Source organism: Tigriopus californicus, chromosome 1 (genome assembly GCF_007210705.1).
Source record: "Tigriopus californicus strain San Diego chromosome 1, Tcal_SD_v2.1, whole genome shotgun sequence".
Taxonomy (NCBI): domain Eukaryota; kingdom Metazoa; phylum Arthropoda; class Copepoda; order Harpacticoida; family Harpacticidae; genus Tigriopus; species Tigriopus californicus.
In genome coordinates, this window is record NC_081440.1 from 4,876,949 (window position 1) to 4,892,724 (window position 15,776).

The window sequence follows — 15,776 nt, forward strand, 5'->3', positions numbered from 1 at the left end:
AGTCCAAAGAGGCGAACTAAGTAGGGCGCCAATATAGTTATCCAGTCCAAAAAAACGCAACATGGCTACTTTCCGTACCTCCCTAACAATTTATCTTTTTGGAGAAGAAAATTCCAGTTAGATCAATGATCTGCACCAGTCTCAACTGGTGCATATCAACTGTTGGGAAAAAACGAAAAATAAGCAGGGAGAAGCATTACTTGACCTAATAAATAAAAAAGTTTTGTCAATTTGATCCAAAATCAAGGCAACACTGTTTTTTCTAAGAAAGCGCTTTTCAAATTGGCACTACTTTGAAAATTAGATTTGAATATCCCCTCTTTTTGGCCTATTTGTACCTTTTAGGTTTAGGTTTTGCACCCTAGTTATGACTTTATTATGGAGAAAGACATCTTTATTTCAGTTCTCCATTTTGTTATCATCAAGCCTGGCACAATTCTCGACTTTAGTTTCAATCCTGGTTTATCGCCTTCTCTCACAATAAGTGCAACTTTGCCAGCTAATCTCGCAAGTTTCTTACCCGCAATATCCCAAGGAAAGATCTTGCTTTGTTCTCCAAGGAATTGGACACTTGATGTCCCATCACCAGCTTGTTATTGGTTTAACGTAGAAGATTCCACAATGGTTGCTGGCGATTCAACTCCAATCAGCCACACTTTAGGCTACATGATTTCGAATGGAGGCAAACCATGGATTTCTGGAGGATTTCAAACTAGTTGTAAGACCATTTTTACTTTACCTCTGGGTCCAATTTCTTCCAAATTACAATATTTATTTTCCAGGGACGAGTAAAGCCACGGACCAGTCCCACGTTTATGCAGGAGTTTGGGTCTCAGGCCCAACTATGCCTGAGCCAGTGGTCAATCATTGTATCGCCCAGATCAATGAGACTCATTTTGTCCTGGCTGGAGTAGGTATTTGCGATGGAATACGCCAATTTGATACCGACCAAATCTGGATCTTAAATTGGAACACTCAGAAGTGGACTCCCAGTGGAAAGTTGTCGTTAAAGAGGAGGCAGGCTGCTTGTGAGACACTAATCCTGAGCAATGGTACCAAAATTGTGGTCATCACGGGAGGCAGGCAACATGGCCAGAGAGACAGTTTGGCCGATGTCGATATCTATAACGTCGAAACCAATGATTGGACCTCTGGGCCAAAGTTGCCCACGCCATTGTCGTCTCACACCTCATTTGTTTTTAATGGAACGCTTTTTGTTGTTGCGGGAGGGTCAAACGCGATAGAGAATTCAAACATTTTATAGGCTTAACGTCCAGGATGACCTCACTGAATGGTATACTATAGAGGGCCCTATTGTTAATTCCAATTACGCAGCCATTTCCCTGAATGCTCTATGGCATTCAAACCAAAATTAAGCCAAATGTCAGGTATGAAGGCTAATCAAATAATATCAACTTTTTTGCTTTATGACCAATTGAAAAGAGGTTTAATTTTTCTTGCTGCTTAATAAAATAGAACGCATCAAACGTCTTATCAAAACCATGGTAATCGATTAAAAAATTATCCAATCACATGGTATAATTCAGGGTTCTACATTGAGTTACTTTATCTGTACGAAAAGGGTCAATCAATTTTTCTTTTAGCAAGTTTAAGTCGGTAATATCAATAGCTTGATTTATACTATTGGATGGCAATAACGTATATTTCGCAATCAAGTCAATCATCTTTGATGCCAGATGCCAGCATTTTAATAAAAAAAGGGATATACTTAGATTAAAAAAGGCTGGATTTTCGAAAGCTTTTCAAAAGAAAAACATTAACCTGGTCGAAATTCTAATTCAGGGTGGCGCCCTGCTCTTCAAATCCTAAATACAGGAGAATGACAGATATGACTCTCCTGCAAAAAGTAGTGATACTTCACCATTCCTTTCTAGGTTGCTCAACTAATATTTGTCGTCAAAAATGAATCATAATACTCATTAACTTGCATCATTTATTAAATGTCATCATGTCACTAAGTCGGAGTCATTCTAGTGAAATATAAGCCCCTTTGATTTTCGTGCTTTGAAATGAACCCATTAAAAAAATCCACAGCTTTCATCACTTTCCTTTTGTCATAGTAGAACTCTTGAAAGGCGACCCAACCTTTTTTGGCCTTGATGCAAACGAAGTGGTCTTTAGTCCTGTAGCACTTGATGTGAATGGTCCGCCCAGGCAACGCCTCTGGGCACACCTGTTCACAATTGAGATCACGAATTATGTCTGGATGAATGATACTAGAGAATCGCACAATATGTCCACTTTCCGCCCAATAGGACCATAATTTCGACATATCATGGAGGGCTCGATATTGATTGAAGATTTCTTGGGCAGTTTTGTCCTCCCATCTTATCTCAAAGAATGTTTTGTCAATGTGAGGAGCTGCAAGTGCACAAAAACAATGATCATATAGGAACGGATAGGACAGATCGTCGAAAATATTTCTACTTCAAAGATAGGAAAACGAGTGGTTCGTTCTAAGGTTTGATGCACTTCATGGACCGTGAGCATTGCAAATTGCACATAGCTTCTCGAGGGGCCTTTCAAGCACCGAATTTGTGAAGTTTAATCAAGTGGAGTGCATCTGGCCAAGAATGCACATCAATCGTAAGAGGGTTATTGCAGTGCAACCCTGAGATGGAAACTGCCACAAACAACAAACCAGAATTGTGGACATAATGCGGTCAATGAGGGTGGTCATCATGGCGATATTTTTTATCATGGGCGATCTTCAAGCCCAATATCGTCACCAACGGGATGCTCCGTGCCTGTCTGTTATGGAATGTATGTCAGCAGTAGGCCGTAGTATTTCATTTCGGTAAATATTCATCTAAAGACAATCAGTCGTCTTTCTTCATTACTATTTTAATATTACATTGCTTTACTTCCAAGTTACTTATTAAACATCAACCAGATTGCCGATCGTTGGACCAAAGGAGATTTACTTGAGGAGGAACGAGAAGCAGAAGTGGAAGCATTGCGAGCCAAGTTGGTCAAAAATAAGCAGATCTCTGCAGAGAAAGTGTCTTTGGAGAAGTTCAAGCAATCCCTTTTGGAATCCCGAATCAAGGAAATGCGTGGCGAGAAGTATCAACTGCGCCCAATTCCGTCTTTGACCGCATTCTGAAATCTGAATGTACTCACCGTACGTGACGCCCTTGGTGCTCTGAGGTTGCTTTTGACCTCGATACCACGACAGATTTTGAATGACTTGAATCATGAGATTGGCTCCCATTACACTTAGCTTATCAGTCAATGTCTGGCGAGTTTCATTCGGGCCAATCCCACACTTTTGTTGCGCTAATACGACTCCCACATCAAAACTACAGGGAAAAAATATTTCGCACATACATAAATGGATTTCCAATTAAGTATTCTTTGAGCATGCAAAACGCTGGGAAGCAAAAATTATCATTATTGAGATATAGCCCTCAAACACGAGGTTTGGTTCAATATTTCCTAACATTCACGTTACTCACTGATGAGGCTCAATCTCCATGATGGAGATCCCGGTCTCGGTGTCCCCATGCATTAGGGCGTGGGCAATGGGCGAGGCGCCTCGCCATCTCGGTAATAGAGAGGCGTGAACATTGAGTATTCCTCTGAAAGATCATTTTGTGGAACATGGGCGGAGATATATGGAATATGTTATCACTAAAGACGGACAAAATATGCATTAAATATTCGATTTTATGCCAGATAATATGCATGAGAACTGGTCAAAATTTCACTTAGATATGCATTGAAACCCAAGATGTGGGCTTGAAAAGTGAAAAAAACGTTGAAAATTGACAAATCAAAATTTTGGTTATAAACACAAAATTGATAACCTTTTGAATCCAACCAGATTGGCAAATAGCAGGAATTGGGAATAGTAACCTGTCTATTTATTATGTACTTATTTCCCCAAACCAAAATGTCATTGAATAATCCATGGACCACTGGTATCTGGACTATAATGACGCCGCTGACAAACATGTCAAACGTGAAGGATTTGAATCGCAAAACTTTATCTAAATGCAATATTCACCTGATCTAGACAACAATATGCGAATAAACCTGTTTTATGCCATAAAATGGATAACGCATATATTGGCCGTCTATATTTCATAGCTAAACTACATGTATATAATCTAAAGCTATAGTCTTACAAAGGAAACGATTGAATCAGTGGACGGGGAATCATTTTGCCAAATGAAGCCACGATGCCTAAATCGAACGTGCCGGTCTTGATGGGAGGTGGCCACTGATCATGCAAAATCAAGCCTTCCTGGGCCGAATATGCCCGGACTTTGGGCACCAGATGTCGCATGGGAGGACTGCACACCTCCAACTGGGACACGGCTCCATGTGGGCTCAGTCTGAAACGCGAAAAGTCCCATCATGATCCTAGATATTTCCGTGATGCCGAATCGCGTTAGAGCTCCTTACTGTTGTTGGCGTAAGGCCTGGAGCGTTTGGACTGCAAATCGATCTGTGCCGAAAAACAACACGCGAAAAGGGGGCGTGGCCGATTTAGAGTGGCACAACTGACGGTAGGACCCGCCTATCCAACCCGGTGGGAGCATCATGCCCATTCCTGTGCCCTGTCAGCTCCGTCATTTGTTGGCCTACGTTATTCTCCACATGGACGGTGTTATTCAACAATCAGGGCTGCCAGGTCCTAACACGTGTACGCTCCAAGTCCATTGCCAACCCGAATTGAGGACTGAAATGGCCATGCTTGGGTGGTATTGGGGGGGCCTCCTTACCCTTGTTCATGGAGATAGGGTCTATTTAGACGGGTGTGAGCATCTTGGGGGTCATGAGAATAGGGTCCCTGTCCTGTTCAGGTTGAGATCCGTGTGATTTTCAACATTCCGTGGATATCCATCCATTCCTCAGGCTATCTCATGACCTTCAATTTGATCAACCGTGTCAGGTGAGTCCTCTTGGATTGTCAAGCTTGTCAATGCCAATTCCATGGGTGTGTCGCCTTCGGTTCCTCCTAGAATGTCCGTCCCGCCCATTTCGGCCATGATTGGGCCTTCCATCCTCAATAGCGACCTCTCGGATTTGGCGGGGTCCTCTCAGAAGTTGTTGGACCAAGGGGCGGATTATCTGCATCTCGATGTGATGGACGGACACTTTGTGCCCAATCTGACCTTTGGCCATCCCGTGGTGCAATGCTTGCGGCAGAAGATTCCCCGGGCCTTCTTTGACATGCACATGATGGTGGCGGAACCGGAAAAAGTAAGTTCAGCCCTTGCTTATGGAATCAATGTCGTGAGACGTTCTTCTTGGACTTGCAGTGGGTGGGGGACATGAAGAAGGCTGGCGCCGATCAGTACACGTTCCATATCGAGGCCACCCAAGCACCCTTGGAGTTGTGCCGGCAAATCAAGGAATCCGGCATGAGGGTGAAGTTAGAATCAATTTTCCGCTCTTGGCTTTAATAATGTTAAGGGTTTCGATTGACAGGTGGGGATTGGGATCAAACCGGGCACATCGGTTCATACTGTGGATGACTTGATAGAGGAAGCCGATATGGTGCTCATTATGACTGTGGAGCCCGGATTTGGAGGGCAAAGTTTTATGGCGGAGATGATGGAGAAAGTCAGTTATTTGCGAACTAATCATCCGGGCCTCGATATTGAAGTAGACGGTGGGGTCGGACCCAAAACCATCGACCAGTGTGCTCAAGTAAGATCAGCTTGTAATATGGGTTTTAAAAGCAAAAGTGAAATAAGTTTCTTATTTTGATATGATGATAGGCAGGGGCTAATATGATCGTGTCCGGAACCGCAGTGGTCAAAGCTGAGAACCCACAAGAAGTCATGAACTCACTCAGAAAGACGGTTCATCAAGAAATCGTGGCCCGTTACTCGGCCTAAGCTCAGTGAATCCGCACCATATTTTTGTATTATCTCATTCGTTACAGATACATTTATTTTTACAAGAATTGAACTCAAAGTATTGTATTATACGATGTAAGAGGAATATATTGTGTATGTTTGATTACCCCCCAGGTCTGTACTTTATTACTTTCTGCTTCATCTGGTCGGTGTTTCACTGCATTTCTGGCGAGTTGATCTGAGGCTTCTTAAAGTGAGCCACCATGAGCGTGTAATTCGCCTCAGGTTGGCCGTGATCCATACCCGGAGTTCGAAGGTTTTTCAGCTCTTGCAAGATGTCGATCATGAATTTGCCTTGAAGTTCCCTCTGGATTCGACTCAAAAAAGGGTTGACCGCTTTCAAGGCTGCCACCAACTGATTAGCATTGTTGAATTGGAACTTCATGGTCCGAGCCTCACAACTGATCACTTGAAAACCGAGCGTGTCAAGCTCCATGGAAAACGAGGTCGCCGGATCGGTGTGGTCTTGATGACAGGGAACAAATTTCTCCACGTCCTGGGATAAAAGCAAAAAATGGCCTTACCGCGTAATGATTTCAAGGCTAGTGATGTGAAGTAAAATATCAATCACTTACCGTCATGTATTGGGCCCATTCCGTTTTTCTGGACATTTTTCGGTAGACCTGGAACAACGGGTTTTTGGCCAGGAACACAAGCACAGCCTCACCATTGTACTCCAACAATCGATGGATGTTGTGCAAGGCAATTCCCTGATCCTTGACCCAATGCAAGCAGTAGAATGAAAAGACCTTGGAGAACCTTCTTGTCATTTTACGGGGTGGGATCTCGTGAGAAATGTCCATTTGACAGAAGGACACGTTCCTCTCGCCATATTTATCCCGGGCATGGTCCACCATATCATTGGACACATCCACCCCCACCACATTAAAGCCTTTCGTCACACCTTTGGGAATGGCTGGTACGAGGAGACCCGATGTCACATCCCCGGAGCCGCATCCAATGTCTAAGATCAACTCTTGTGGGTTCCACTGGAGTTTGGGGGCGAATTCCTTAAGCACGTTCGCCGTGTCTCGCTTTTGGAGCATGTTCGCATATTCGTACAAGTTTGCATTATGCATGATTGCTTTGAACGGAGTCTCGCGAGCTAGGACGGTCTCAACCAAACTAAAGCCTGACAAAGAGATGTGAGTTCATATAGCTGATCCGGGTTGACCTCTCATGACCCGACATCTAAACATATCGCCATTGAAAACATCTGCGTGGTTTCACCCATCAGATACGATTCATGTCATTCTAAATTTACCCAAGAGTCCGACCGAAAAGAAAGAAAAAGAGGCCTTTTTGCATAAGGTCAAACTAGGGGGTCAGATTGAGCAACAGGGCATTGGGCACATTGATTTTGATATATTTCGGGAAAACATGGTATAACTCGATGGGGTTTTCTATCAGACTTCTCCGAACTCGAAGATCATTGTTTATAGTACATTCACAGCCGCATTCGGGCACGAGAGAAGAATAACAGTAATTATATACGATAATGATACTAATAATAATGTTCAAAATTTTGCCATCTGCCAATGACACGGACACGGAGACCGTTTGTAAGGATGATACAAAGAAAACAGTGGCACAACACGATGGAGTGAAGAGGACACGGAATGTGAAATGTACAAGCATCGAGGAGAGTCTATTCGTTATTGGTGGTCACGGACGAGCTGTCGTCCACGAATTTAATTCCATCTTTTTGATCCATACCAATGGGATATTGCGGTCGATTCAGATTGTTGTTCTTCTCCTTTTGATTTTCTTTCAACTCTTCTTTGACTTTGATGATGAACTTGTGAATTTCTCGATTTTGCGGCGAGATCTTCAGGGCTTCGGTCAAATCCGTGATGGCCTCTTCGTACTCCTCGTTTTCTCGATAAGCACGTGCTCGTGCTTGGTAAGCTTCTAAGCAATTGGGACGAAATAGAATCACGTCCGTGGCCTTTTGAATAGCATCGGGGAAGTCGCCCATTTTCCGTTTGCATCGACTCAAGTTCAAAAGTAAGTGGATTTTGAGTTGGTCGAATGTTTGCAGAGTATCGGCTTTGGACTGGGTAGGTAAGCGACGCAAAGCGTATTGGTAACGATGGGCGGCCTCGTCAAACCGATTCTTGCGGTATAGAGTGTTACCATCCTCCAGCAACTTGTTCAACAAAATCATCCTAATAACAAAGAAGAGACAAGTCACATAGAATCCCTCATAAAATGCCGGGTAAATAAAAGAAGCATATACTTACAAAATGTCTTGTTTGTTAGCTGCAAGCGACCACGTTGCCGGTCCAAGTTTGGCGCCTTTTTTCAGGAAACACTCAACCACCGGTTTGTGCCCTGCCGAAATAGCCCGATCTAAGGGGCGCATTCCGTGAATGTCAACGTGCTCCATGACTCCGCCTCGATCCAGAAGAAGTTGCACAACTTCAGGCTCACCTTTGTAAGCGGCTAAATCAAGAGGCGTTCTTCCTGTTTTGTCGGCATGGTTCACATCCGCTCCTTGATCCAATAACGAGACCACGGCTTGAGTTCGGGCTTTAAGACAAGCCCAGCCGAGAGCGCTTAGACCGTCATTGTCGTGGGCCTCGATTAGGGCGTGTTTAGAGATGAGGAGTTCTAACAAACCTGTGTGTCCTTCCAAGGCACTGATCATTAATGGGGTACGTCCCAGAGAGTCTGCTTGTTCCAGATTAGCACCTTCTTTGAGGAGAAGTTCCGTCACTTCCCAATGTCCGCCTCCTATGGCCAAATGAAGTGGCGACGACTCTTTGAGATTGGAAAGTGCCACTTTGGCTCCACGTCTCAAGAGTATCTCTACACATCGTCGTTGTCCACAACTGGCAGCCGCACAGAGCGCGGTATTGCCCGTAAGTGTGTCTGAATGATTAATCTTCACTTCCGCCATGTCCAAGAGGAACTCCAGGACTTGTTCATGCCCTTTCTCTGCTGAAATCACCATGGCTTGTTGGGCAGCCTCAGCCAGACCCAGGTCGTTCACTGAGTCGGTGACCCAATCGCAAGACACCAAAAAGCTAATGGTGTTCAAGTGACCGGATTTGGCCGCAAAGACTAACGCGCTCATCTCAGTCTTGTCGATGAGATTGATGACGGCTCCATGTTGGAACAGAAGTCTGACAATGTCCAAGTGGCCTTGCTTGGCCGCAAACATTAAGGCTGTCATGCCATTGGAGTTGATTGCATTGATATCGGCCCCGAACTCGATGAGTAAAGCCACCATGTCCAAGTAGCCCTGGTTGGCAAACACGCTCACGAGAGGAGCGTTGGTTAGGTAATCCGAAATATGATCGGGAGACGCACCAGCGAGTAGTAAGAGACGGGATACCTTGACATTGGGACTCGACACGTTCCTCACTGCTCCCAAGGCGATTGATACGTCCTCCGTTGTCATGGCCACCCACATGGCTTGTAAGTCCCTAGGAGGGATATCAACTTCTTCTCGTTTGTCTTTGTAAATATGGGCCTTGAGAATATGATGGCCCAACTCCAGGGTCTTGTCCGGACCTAAGGAGGTGTCACCCCTGCACATTCGGAATGCGATTGCCGCGTGACCCATTCGAGGATCCACGAGGAACTTCTTGGGGTCAAACTCCCGACGTTTAATAAGCCAATCCTTGAAGGTGGGATGAAAGAACATGACAGTGTCATCTGCTCGACGCAGCAAGAAAGTAGCCAGGGACGAGAACCGCATGAGGAACTCGCCCCATTGAATACTTGACGAGCAATGGAGGGCGTTCACCGAATTATACAGGTCCTGTGGGGTCAAAGGCACCAATGAGGCTAAAGCTGTGGCCAAGATATCCTGGACTTTCTCGAATGATCTCAGACTGGAGAATTTGAGATTGAATTCCAACAAAAATATTTCAGACAATGACAACGGTAGAACATTGAAACTCGAGGATTTGATGACCAAATGGCCTCGTTCAATGAGTTCCAACACCATTTTGACGTAAAGGAAGCAGCCGTGAGCCACTTGGACTAGAAACAGAGTGATGCGCTCCTGGGGCGTGCCCTCCAATTTGGCCGAGATGGGTGTTATGTTGGTTTGAATAGAGGCACTACGCGAGATCCGCAATGAAATGTAATCGGTCATATCCTTATTAAGACGTTCGTCCACATCCGTTTTGTCCAAGGAGATCCGCTGAAAAGGTAAGGACTTGGTGATATCCTGCATCCCCGTTCTCACCGTGCACACAATCTTGAGCCAATCCGGGAAGTGCTCAAGATGCTTGCTCAAGAACGAGGCGAGAGTGTGACCGTGGTCGGGCCGATGTATCTCTGCGTCACAGAGGCCATCGATGACAATAAGGCACGTGTCCGAACTGAGTCGACCTAGTCGTCGAAGAGCATGCAAAGGCTCCATGATGCCTTGGACAAATGATCCACTGGGGTCAGACACACATCCGGGGAGAGACAAGATGTTTTGAAGGTTCGGATCAGAGTTAACTAATTGGTAATAGGGCGTGAGTTGCGGGGCTTGCGACATTTGGGCGGCGAGTGAGTGAATGAATTCCGCCACCAAACACGTGGGTGCATTGTCAGATTGACAGAAGTGGTACGCCACAATCTGAGAGGCTAACAGTTTCATGCTCTTGGGCTGAGAGTGGGGCTGTCCAAGGTTGGTGCTCAGTTGGGACTGGCCATAAATCGACTCGATCATGCTGATTTGGTCGAAACGGTTGGGATCATCTGAAATGCAATGAAATGTCATGAAATGCCAATGTTGAGACAAAACATCCCTGTAGAACATGGATATCGATTGATTTATTGAATGATTCCAATGCTCTCGACTTACCTTGGACATTCCCCTCTTCACGGCCAAAACAGCTATGCTCAACAAGTTGAAGGATGACAGAGGTCTTGCCCGTACCAGGATGACCCGTGATCACTACTCCTCGGTTGGTGGGGAGGTCGGAGGTGATATGGTCGACGATCTCTCGATAGAGCCAATGCCGACCCGTGAAAATGGGTACAGCCTCGGAGCTCGGCACTTCGAAGAATAACGGCTTCAGAGTCCAATATAACTGTCGCAATTGCGGAAGGGGAGCTATGGAAAAAAGGATATTTTCGGTTGAGGTTAAGTTTTCTCGTCATTATAACATCACCACTTACCGTCCTCGGTGACGCTTCGCAGTTCTTCGCTAATCAGTGAATGAGTGGGCTGATGTCGATTTTGGTGGGAAAATCGAGCTGACCGCCTGACCACTGACCTGCGACTTCCCCCATCTTCTCCGTTTTGCTGCTTTAAAGTAGTCAGAGAGTGGCGTCGGGAACCCAGAGGATTCGAGGCTGAATCACTCAAACCGGAGATGAGTGACACCATGCTGTCAGCTGACAATTGACTACCCCCCACGGGAACCCCCATGGGTCCTCCTTCCCGCATCATCATGGCTCCATCGTTGCCTCCGGTCTCCAATCCGTCCAAGGTGCTCACCGGACTGTGCTCATGGCCAACTTTCTCCAGACTCGTCAGCGAGGTGGCGGATTGAAAGCCGGACTCTCGACTATGCGAACTCGGCTCAATCGAATTGCAACCTTTCCCGGAGGCAGAGCGTCTCGAATCCAACGGTGAGAGTGGGAGGGATGACACAGCTCCAGAACCTGATGGTTTACCATTTCCATTAACAACGTCTGAAATAAAAGAGATCAACATCAAGTACATTGTTTTGACATGGGTGGTTTTGAATTTCAATTTGAATATCAAGCATACATCTTGTATGCATAATGCGAGCGCGTTCACCTAATCGAACGAACGAATCGCGCTCAAGGAGAGGAATTTGCTTTTAATTTATCTACCTTTTCCGTCGCTGAGTAGGTGAGATCTTCGTTGGTGCTGGAGCCAAGGAGAGCGAAAGAGTTTTGGACTCGGAACAAATCGACGATTGACTCCTATGCCGCCTGAGAAAACATGAGGACACAAAATAATTGGTTAAACAGTTACACAAGAAGGAACATTCAATCGCTCGTTCCACATACCTGAATGATCGCCGTGAATGGTCAGGTTACTTTGAATGCCATTTTGATGCCGATTGGGAACGGGCCCGTGGAGGGAGGGACTTTGGGTTCGGCTGCGGGAGTTGCCAAATCCACCTGAAGAACCCGCACCAAAACGATTGTTAGATGAAGCTATCGACAAAGAGGGACTGTTTGGATAGAAATCCGGATGATTAGCACCTAGAAGACGACTTCCAGATCCAGATTTCTGTAATTTTGCCGGGCTGGAGCCTGAAACCAACGAGAAATACTTGTGATAACAACAATACAAGGAGAAATACAAGGAGGCTGATCCCGACAAACAAAGGCTTTGTGAGTGGAAAGGATTAGGTTTGGATTCGCCAACCTCGTAAATGTCCGAGGCATCCCTCCTTTTTCCATGCTTTGTAAGAAGAAAAATCAGACCATAAAATTGAGTCCAATGGGGCTTTAATTCTGCGGATCGTGCGGATTTCTCCATCTGATGGATTTTCCACGGCCGAGCATTATAAATCGAATCGCCAAGTCCTCTCTTTGGGCTCCATTATTGCAAGGGAGATGGATGGCTTGGCCAAAAGGGATGAGAGCTCTTTGATATTGCCGAAATTTACCGAGGCAGATGATCAGTATTAAAAGCCTATTTGGCCAGTTACGTTCCGAACACATGTTATCATGATTGGCAACGAGTTCGGAAATCAGAGCGGAATTCGAGTAATATTTCCATAAAGACGTGCGTCACCCCAACATGACGGGGGAGAAAAAGTGACGCAATTCTTCAAAATTTGTCTCTTGTGGCCACACATTCAATCTACATCGAACCGCAGAGCAAAACCTTTCATTCAATGAAGGAATGATGCATGTTTCGTTTCAAACTCCTTGTGGCAGTTTCTTGCTAGTGGTGGTAAACCAAAGTTTCTCGTGTTTATAGGAGTCATCTACCAAATACTAGACAATCACAAGATCTGAGGATAGTCAGGATTCTCCCTGTTCGTCCCTTTGTCTAATTAACCTAGTTTGAACAGACTACGACCATTTCAACTGGCTTCCCGAGACCTTAATCTCTCCAAGTGTTTAAACTCTCCTAAGTAGGTTATGGTTGTCTTGAATTGGGATTCAAATGCGATAAAAAAAAGACGAAAAATCCTCTCCTCGACGAACCCATCATTCTCCAACATTCCATCGAAGCATGAAAAATGAAACCCGACTTTGGTTCCACCTTGTCGTCAGCATTTGAAAAAGGTCATAAAACCACACGTATTTCAACGTGTGTGCATTCCAAGCGTGAGCCGACTTGGATTTTTAAGCATCAACTGGACTTTAGACTTTGACTCGAAAAAGATATTCGAAAGCTCATGTTTGGAGCCTTTGAATAAGGAGCAATCTCAAGTGTTGCCAAAGAACATTTTAAGCGCTAGCTAATTTTGCCATGCATTTAATCTACCTCTTACAAAGAGAAGAAAATGCTATGGAAAAAGGAAAGAGCAACGCTGAAATTCGCTGAACCTGATTGAAACCTGATGGCACCCCACACTCCAATCTTAAAAAGCCGTGAAAGAAGTCATTTTTTAAAGGTGCTCAAGTGTCAAGAGCGTCGATAAATGACCTGAATCTTACCTTGACCGAAGCAGACTGGACACTCTTGTCGCTTGAACATGCACGAATAGCACCTCTGGTGTCCACAGGTATCGACCAATCTTCGCTTTTTACCCTTATCGAAAGGCATCTGGCAACTCGGGCAGAGCTCTTGGGGTCCGGAACCTCGGATTGGATGGTGACCATTGGATCTGGAGGGGGATTCGCTGGACATCAACCGACGAACCGCGCTCAAATCTGAAAGAATAAGTCCGAGAAGAAGGACTTCAGGAAGCGATTTACCAAGTGTTATCAGTTATTTGGGTGGTCTAAAGTTTAGATTAAAATGAGCCCGGGTAATTGCTGACCAGGTTAATTGGCCACTCTCTCGCCAGATGAAAATCCCATTCCTGCTCGAAAGGGTAAAAGAGGGAAACTTGCCTAAATACCACGGACCGTTATTAGTCCCCTGTACCTACTCGTACGTACTAAATTGTGAGTGAACAGGGCAAAAGCCCATTTTCGAGAGAATAATTGGGTAATTGAATCTGTGGTTGGGAATTTATCGGGCCGTCATGGTTGAGAACCTTAAAGGGTTAGTCAAACCAGGAGAGAAACGACAATCATCATTCCATATTACTACCGGGAATCAATTCCCACCAATTTCCTGTGTTCAATTTCCCTGATGAGACCCCTCGAGCGGGACTTACTAATAATCTACTTTGTCACTGCCCGATTTCTAATTCTTCAATCACAATGGTGGTAGTAATGAGAAGATCGAATACCTTGTAAATCAGATTTTCAGGCACTCTCATTAGCAAGCACATAATACTGTGTCAAAGTATCATACTCATGGTTCTGGAAAAACGAGTTTTCCCCATTTTCTCAGTGGCACTAAGTCAGTTTGAAAGAAGAAAGAAGAAGGCCGGTGAGGGCCGTGTCATGCAGGAAATAGACAGGTGATTACGATCTCATCCACGAAATCATCTTCACCAAAGTCACACGATGACTTCATTAAGTGTGTTCGTCAACTCGCCCACATCAAATCCGGATCACGGTAGCTTCAGATTTGGGTCAAAGCCGGGACCAACGAGGTGCGGGATGGCATGCCCCGGGAAAAATACAATGGCCAGACACCTTGGGCATTTGGAGGCCAATTTCCATTTCAAATGAATAAGTAGTCCTACTTATACATGCGGTTGGTAAGTACTTCGTATGAATTCGCCGGACCTCCTCGTACATCAAAGGTGCCATTTTCACCTTCCAAAATATGGGAGAAAAGTTCGTTTTATGGCTGCAATAACGATTCAACCAGACTCCATCATTTCTAGACCAGATACCGCCGGACGTTTATAGTGTGGTCCCAAAGAAGGCTTCCCGTGTTTTTGCCAAAAACAATTTGGCTCCGAGATCTTGATCATGCCTATTTGTTCCGAAATTTTGCACAACTCCGCCCCAAAACTTTATGGTGTGTACGTTTTACAAGCCATTAGTCCACGGGCATTATTTGGGTGGATCCAAGATTCCCCGAGTGCACAGGAGCTCGTTGTGGAACATTATAAAAAGGATTGACCACACTTGGTCATCGTCACTCACACAGATCCGCCCATGGATTACACTTTATTTAGCCTTACCCTACCCAGGTGCCAACCTCGATCCCATCTAGTGTACCTACTACTCTGTACATGAAGTATGGATGAAGATTGAGTTATCGGGGTTGAGGGAGGTAAGCAGCTAATGCAATGCATGCCTAAAAAACGCTCCCCTTGTTGAACTCTTGTGTCTCGTTCTCGGACATGCGAGTAAGTTTATCCGTCCGTATTTGATGAAACATGATATCTTAGTTCCTGCTCACGGATAAGGGTTCTTCTTCTCCAACACGCATGGGTATGCATGCACCTTTCACACCTTTGGAGTGGACGATCTATCCAAAATCAACGGATTGTATCGCATTCAAATGAGGATGCGGAACGCATTTCCAGACATAATTTTCCTCGAATGTACCAAAGGTATAGTCTTGGATCTATTCTAATTGAGACCACAAGATGGCAAACACAAGACTCATGTTTCGTTATCTTGCTCGAGCTCGAGCTCGTTCTTGTTCAAGAACGATCGAAAATTGAATTGGGAGCAGATGCCAGGTAGTACATGAGAACCCTGTGTACCTAGTGGTATCAGCGAGGATGTTTCGACTTGCATTCATTGTCTGTCGACTTAGTCAGAAGAGTTCCAGGGAATTCTCAGACATACGTACATGTACGGAGTTATATCCTCCAACTCGTTGGCCCCAAGTTTTGTTCTGCTGGTATTCATTGATTGGAA

At 45.0% G+C, this 15,776-nt stretch overlaps 4 protein-coding genes and 1 long non-coding RNA gene across 11 annotated transcripts in view; 2 read left to right on the forward strand and 3 right to left on the reverse strand.

Moving 5' to 3' along the window:
* Positions 1 to 1,940: 1,940 nt before the first annotated feature.
* Positions 1,941 to 4,664, reverse strand: LOC131887656 (methionyl-tRNA formyltransferase, mitochondrial-like). Its single transcript, XM_059236302.1, has 5 exons — positions 4,432 to 4,664; positions 4,152 to 4,361; positions 3,480 to 3,602; positions 3,145 to 3,323; positions 1,941 to 2,382 (listed from the first exon to the last, which is right to left on the reverse strand). Exons 1-5 carry the CDS (start codon positions 4,575 to 4,577, stop codon positions 1,976 to 1,978), a joined length of 1,065 nt encoding a protein of 354 aa, XP_059092285.1. The 5' UTR covers positions 4,578 to 4,664; the 3' UTR covers positions 1,941 to 1,975.
* On the forward strand, positions 2,382 to 3,256 carry LOC131887696 (uncharacterized). Its single transcript, XR_009374052.1, has 2 exons — positions 2,382 to 2,818; positions 2,893 to 3,256. It is a non-coding gene; the product is annotated as an uncharacterized LOC131887696 (long non-coding RNA).
* A 95-nt stretch (positions 4,665 to 4,759) lies between the features above and the next one.
* On the forward strand, positions 4,760 to 6,000 carry LOC131887686 (ribulose-phosphate 3-epimerase-like). The gene is made up of 5 exons (XM_059236336.1): positions 4,760 to 4,921; positions 4,992 to 5,232; positions 5,292 to 5,399; positions 5,461 to 5,682; positions 5,754 to 6,000. Exons 1-5 carry the CDS (start codon positions 4,893 to 4,895, stop codon positions 5,871 to 5,873), a joined length of 720 nt encoding a protein of 239 aa, XP_059092319.1. The 5' UTR covers positions 4,760 to 4,892; the 3' UTR covers positions 5,874 to 6,000.
* LOC131887674 (juvenile hormone acid O-methyltransferase-like) lies at positions 5,747 to 7,106 on the reverse strand. Its single transcript, XM_059236325.1, has 2 exons — positions 6,470 to 7,106; positions 5,747 to 6,390 (listed from the first exon to the last, which is right to left on the reverse strand). Exons 1-2 carry the CDS (start codon positions 6,971 to 6,973, stop codon positions 6,049 to 6,051), a joined length of 846 nt encoding a protein of 281 aa, XP_059092308.1. The 5' UTR covers positions 6,974 to 7,106; the 3' UTR covers positions 5,747 to 6,048.
* A 133-nt stretch (positions 7,107 to 7,239) lies between these two features.
* The window catches only part of LOC131887573 (protein TANC2-like), a 72,893-nt gene continuing 64,356 nt past the window's right edge, over positions 7,240 to 15,776 (reverse strand). For all 7 annotated transcript variants that reach the window (XM_059236213.1, XM_059236197.1, XM_059236206.1 and 4 more), the window contains 7 exons: positions 13,497 to 13,712; positions 11,886 to 12,134; positions 11,706 to 11,807; positions 11,022 to 11,540; positions 10,705 to 10,956; positions 8,138 to 10,598; positions 7,240 to 8,062 (listed from right to left, as the gene is read on the reverse strand). In XM_059236213.1, the coding sequence (XP_059092196.1) occupies positions 7,543 to 8,062; positions 8,138 to 10,598; positions 10,705 to 10,956; positions 11,022 to 11,540; positions 11,706 to 11,807; positions 11,886 to 12,134; positions 13,497 to 13,712 (4,319 nt within the window). In that variant the 3' untranslated portion in view covers positions 7,240 to 7,542. The remainder of the gene's footprint in view (positions 8,063 to 8,137; positions 10,599 to 10,704; positions 10,957 to 11,021; positions 11,541 to 11,705; positions 11,808 to 11,885; positions 12,135 to 13,496; positions 13,713 to 15,776) is intronic.

What these genes read in the sequence shown, in the direction of transcription:
- LOC131887674 (XM_059236325.1), bottom strand. Translation starts at nt 6,973, where the DNA reads ATGCATAATGCAAACTTGTACGAATATGCGAACATGCTCCAAAAGCGA. An exon ending in AATGGGCCCAATACATGACG is followed by an intron (nt 6,391 to 6,469) that starts GTAAGTGATTGA and finishes CTTTTATCCCAG; the next exon opens with GACGTGGAGAAATTTGTTCC.
- LOC131887656 (XM_059236302.1), bottom strand. Translation starts at nt 4,577, where the DNA reads ATGGGCATGATGCTCCCACCGGGTTGGATAGGCGGGTCCTACCGTCAG. An exon ending in CAGGCCTTACGCCAACAACA is followed by an intron (nt 4,362 to 4,431) that starts GTAAGGAGCTCT and finishes TTCGCGTTTCAG; the next exon opens with ACTGAGCCCACATGGAGCCG. An exon ending in CTGATTCAATCGTTTCCTTT is followed by an intron (nt 3,603 to 4,151) that starts GTAAGACTATAG and finishes ATGATCTTTCAG; the next exon opens with AGGAATACTCAATGTTCACG.
- LOC131887686 (XM_059236336.1), top strand. Translation starts at nt 4,893, where the DNA reads ATGACCTTCAATTTGATCAACCGTGTCAG. An exon ending in AATTTGATCAACCGTGTCAG is followed by an intron (nt 4,922 to 4,991) that starts GTGAGTCCTCTT and finishes GGTTCCTCCTAG; the next exon opens with AATGTCCGTCCCGCCCATTT. An exon ending in TGGTGGCGGAACCGGAAAAA is followed by an intron (nt 5,233 to 5,291) that starts GTAAGTTCAGCC and finishes TTGGACTTGCAG; the next exon opens with TGGGTGGGGGACATGAAGAA.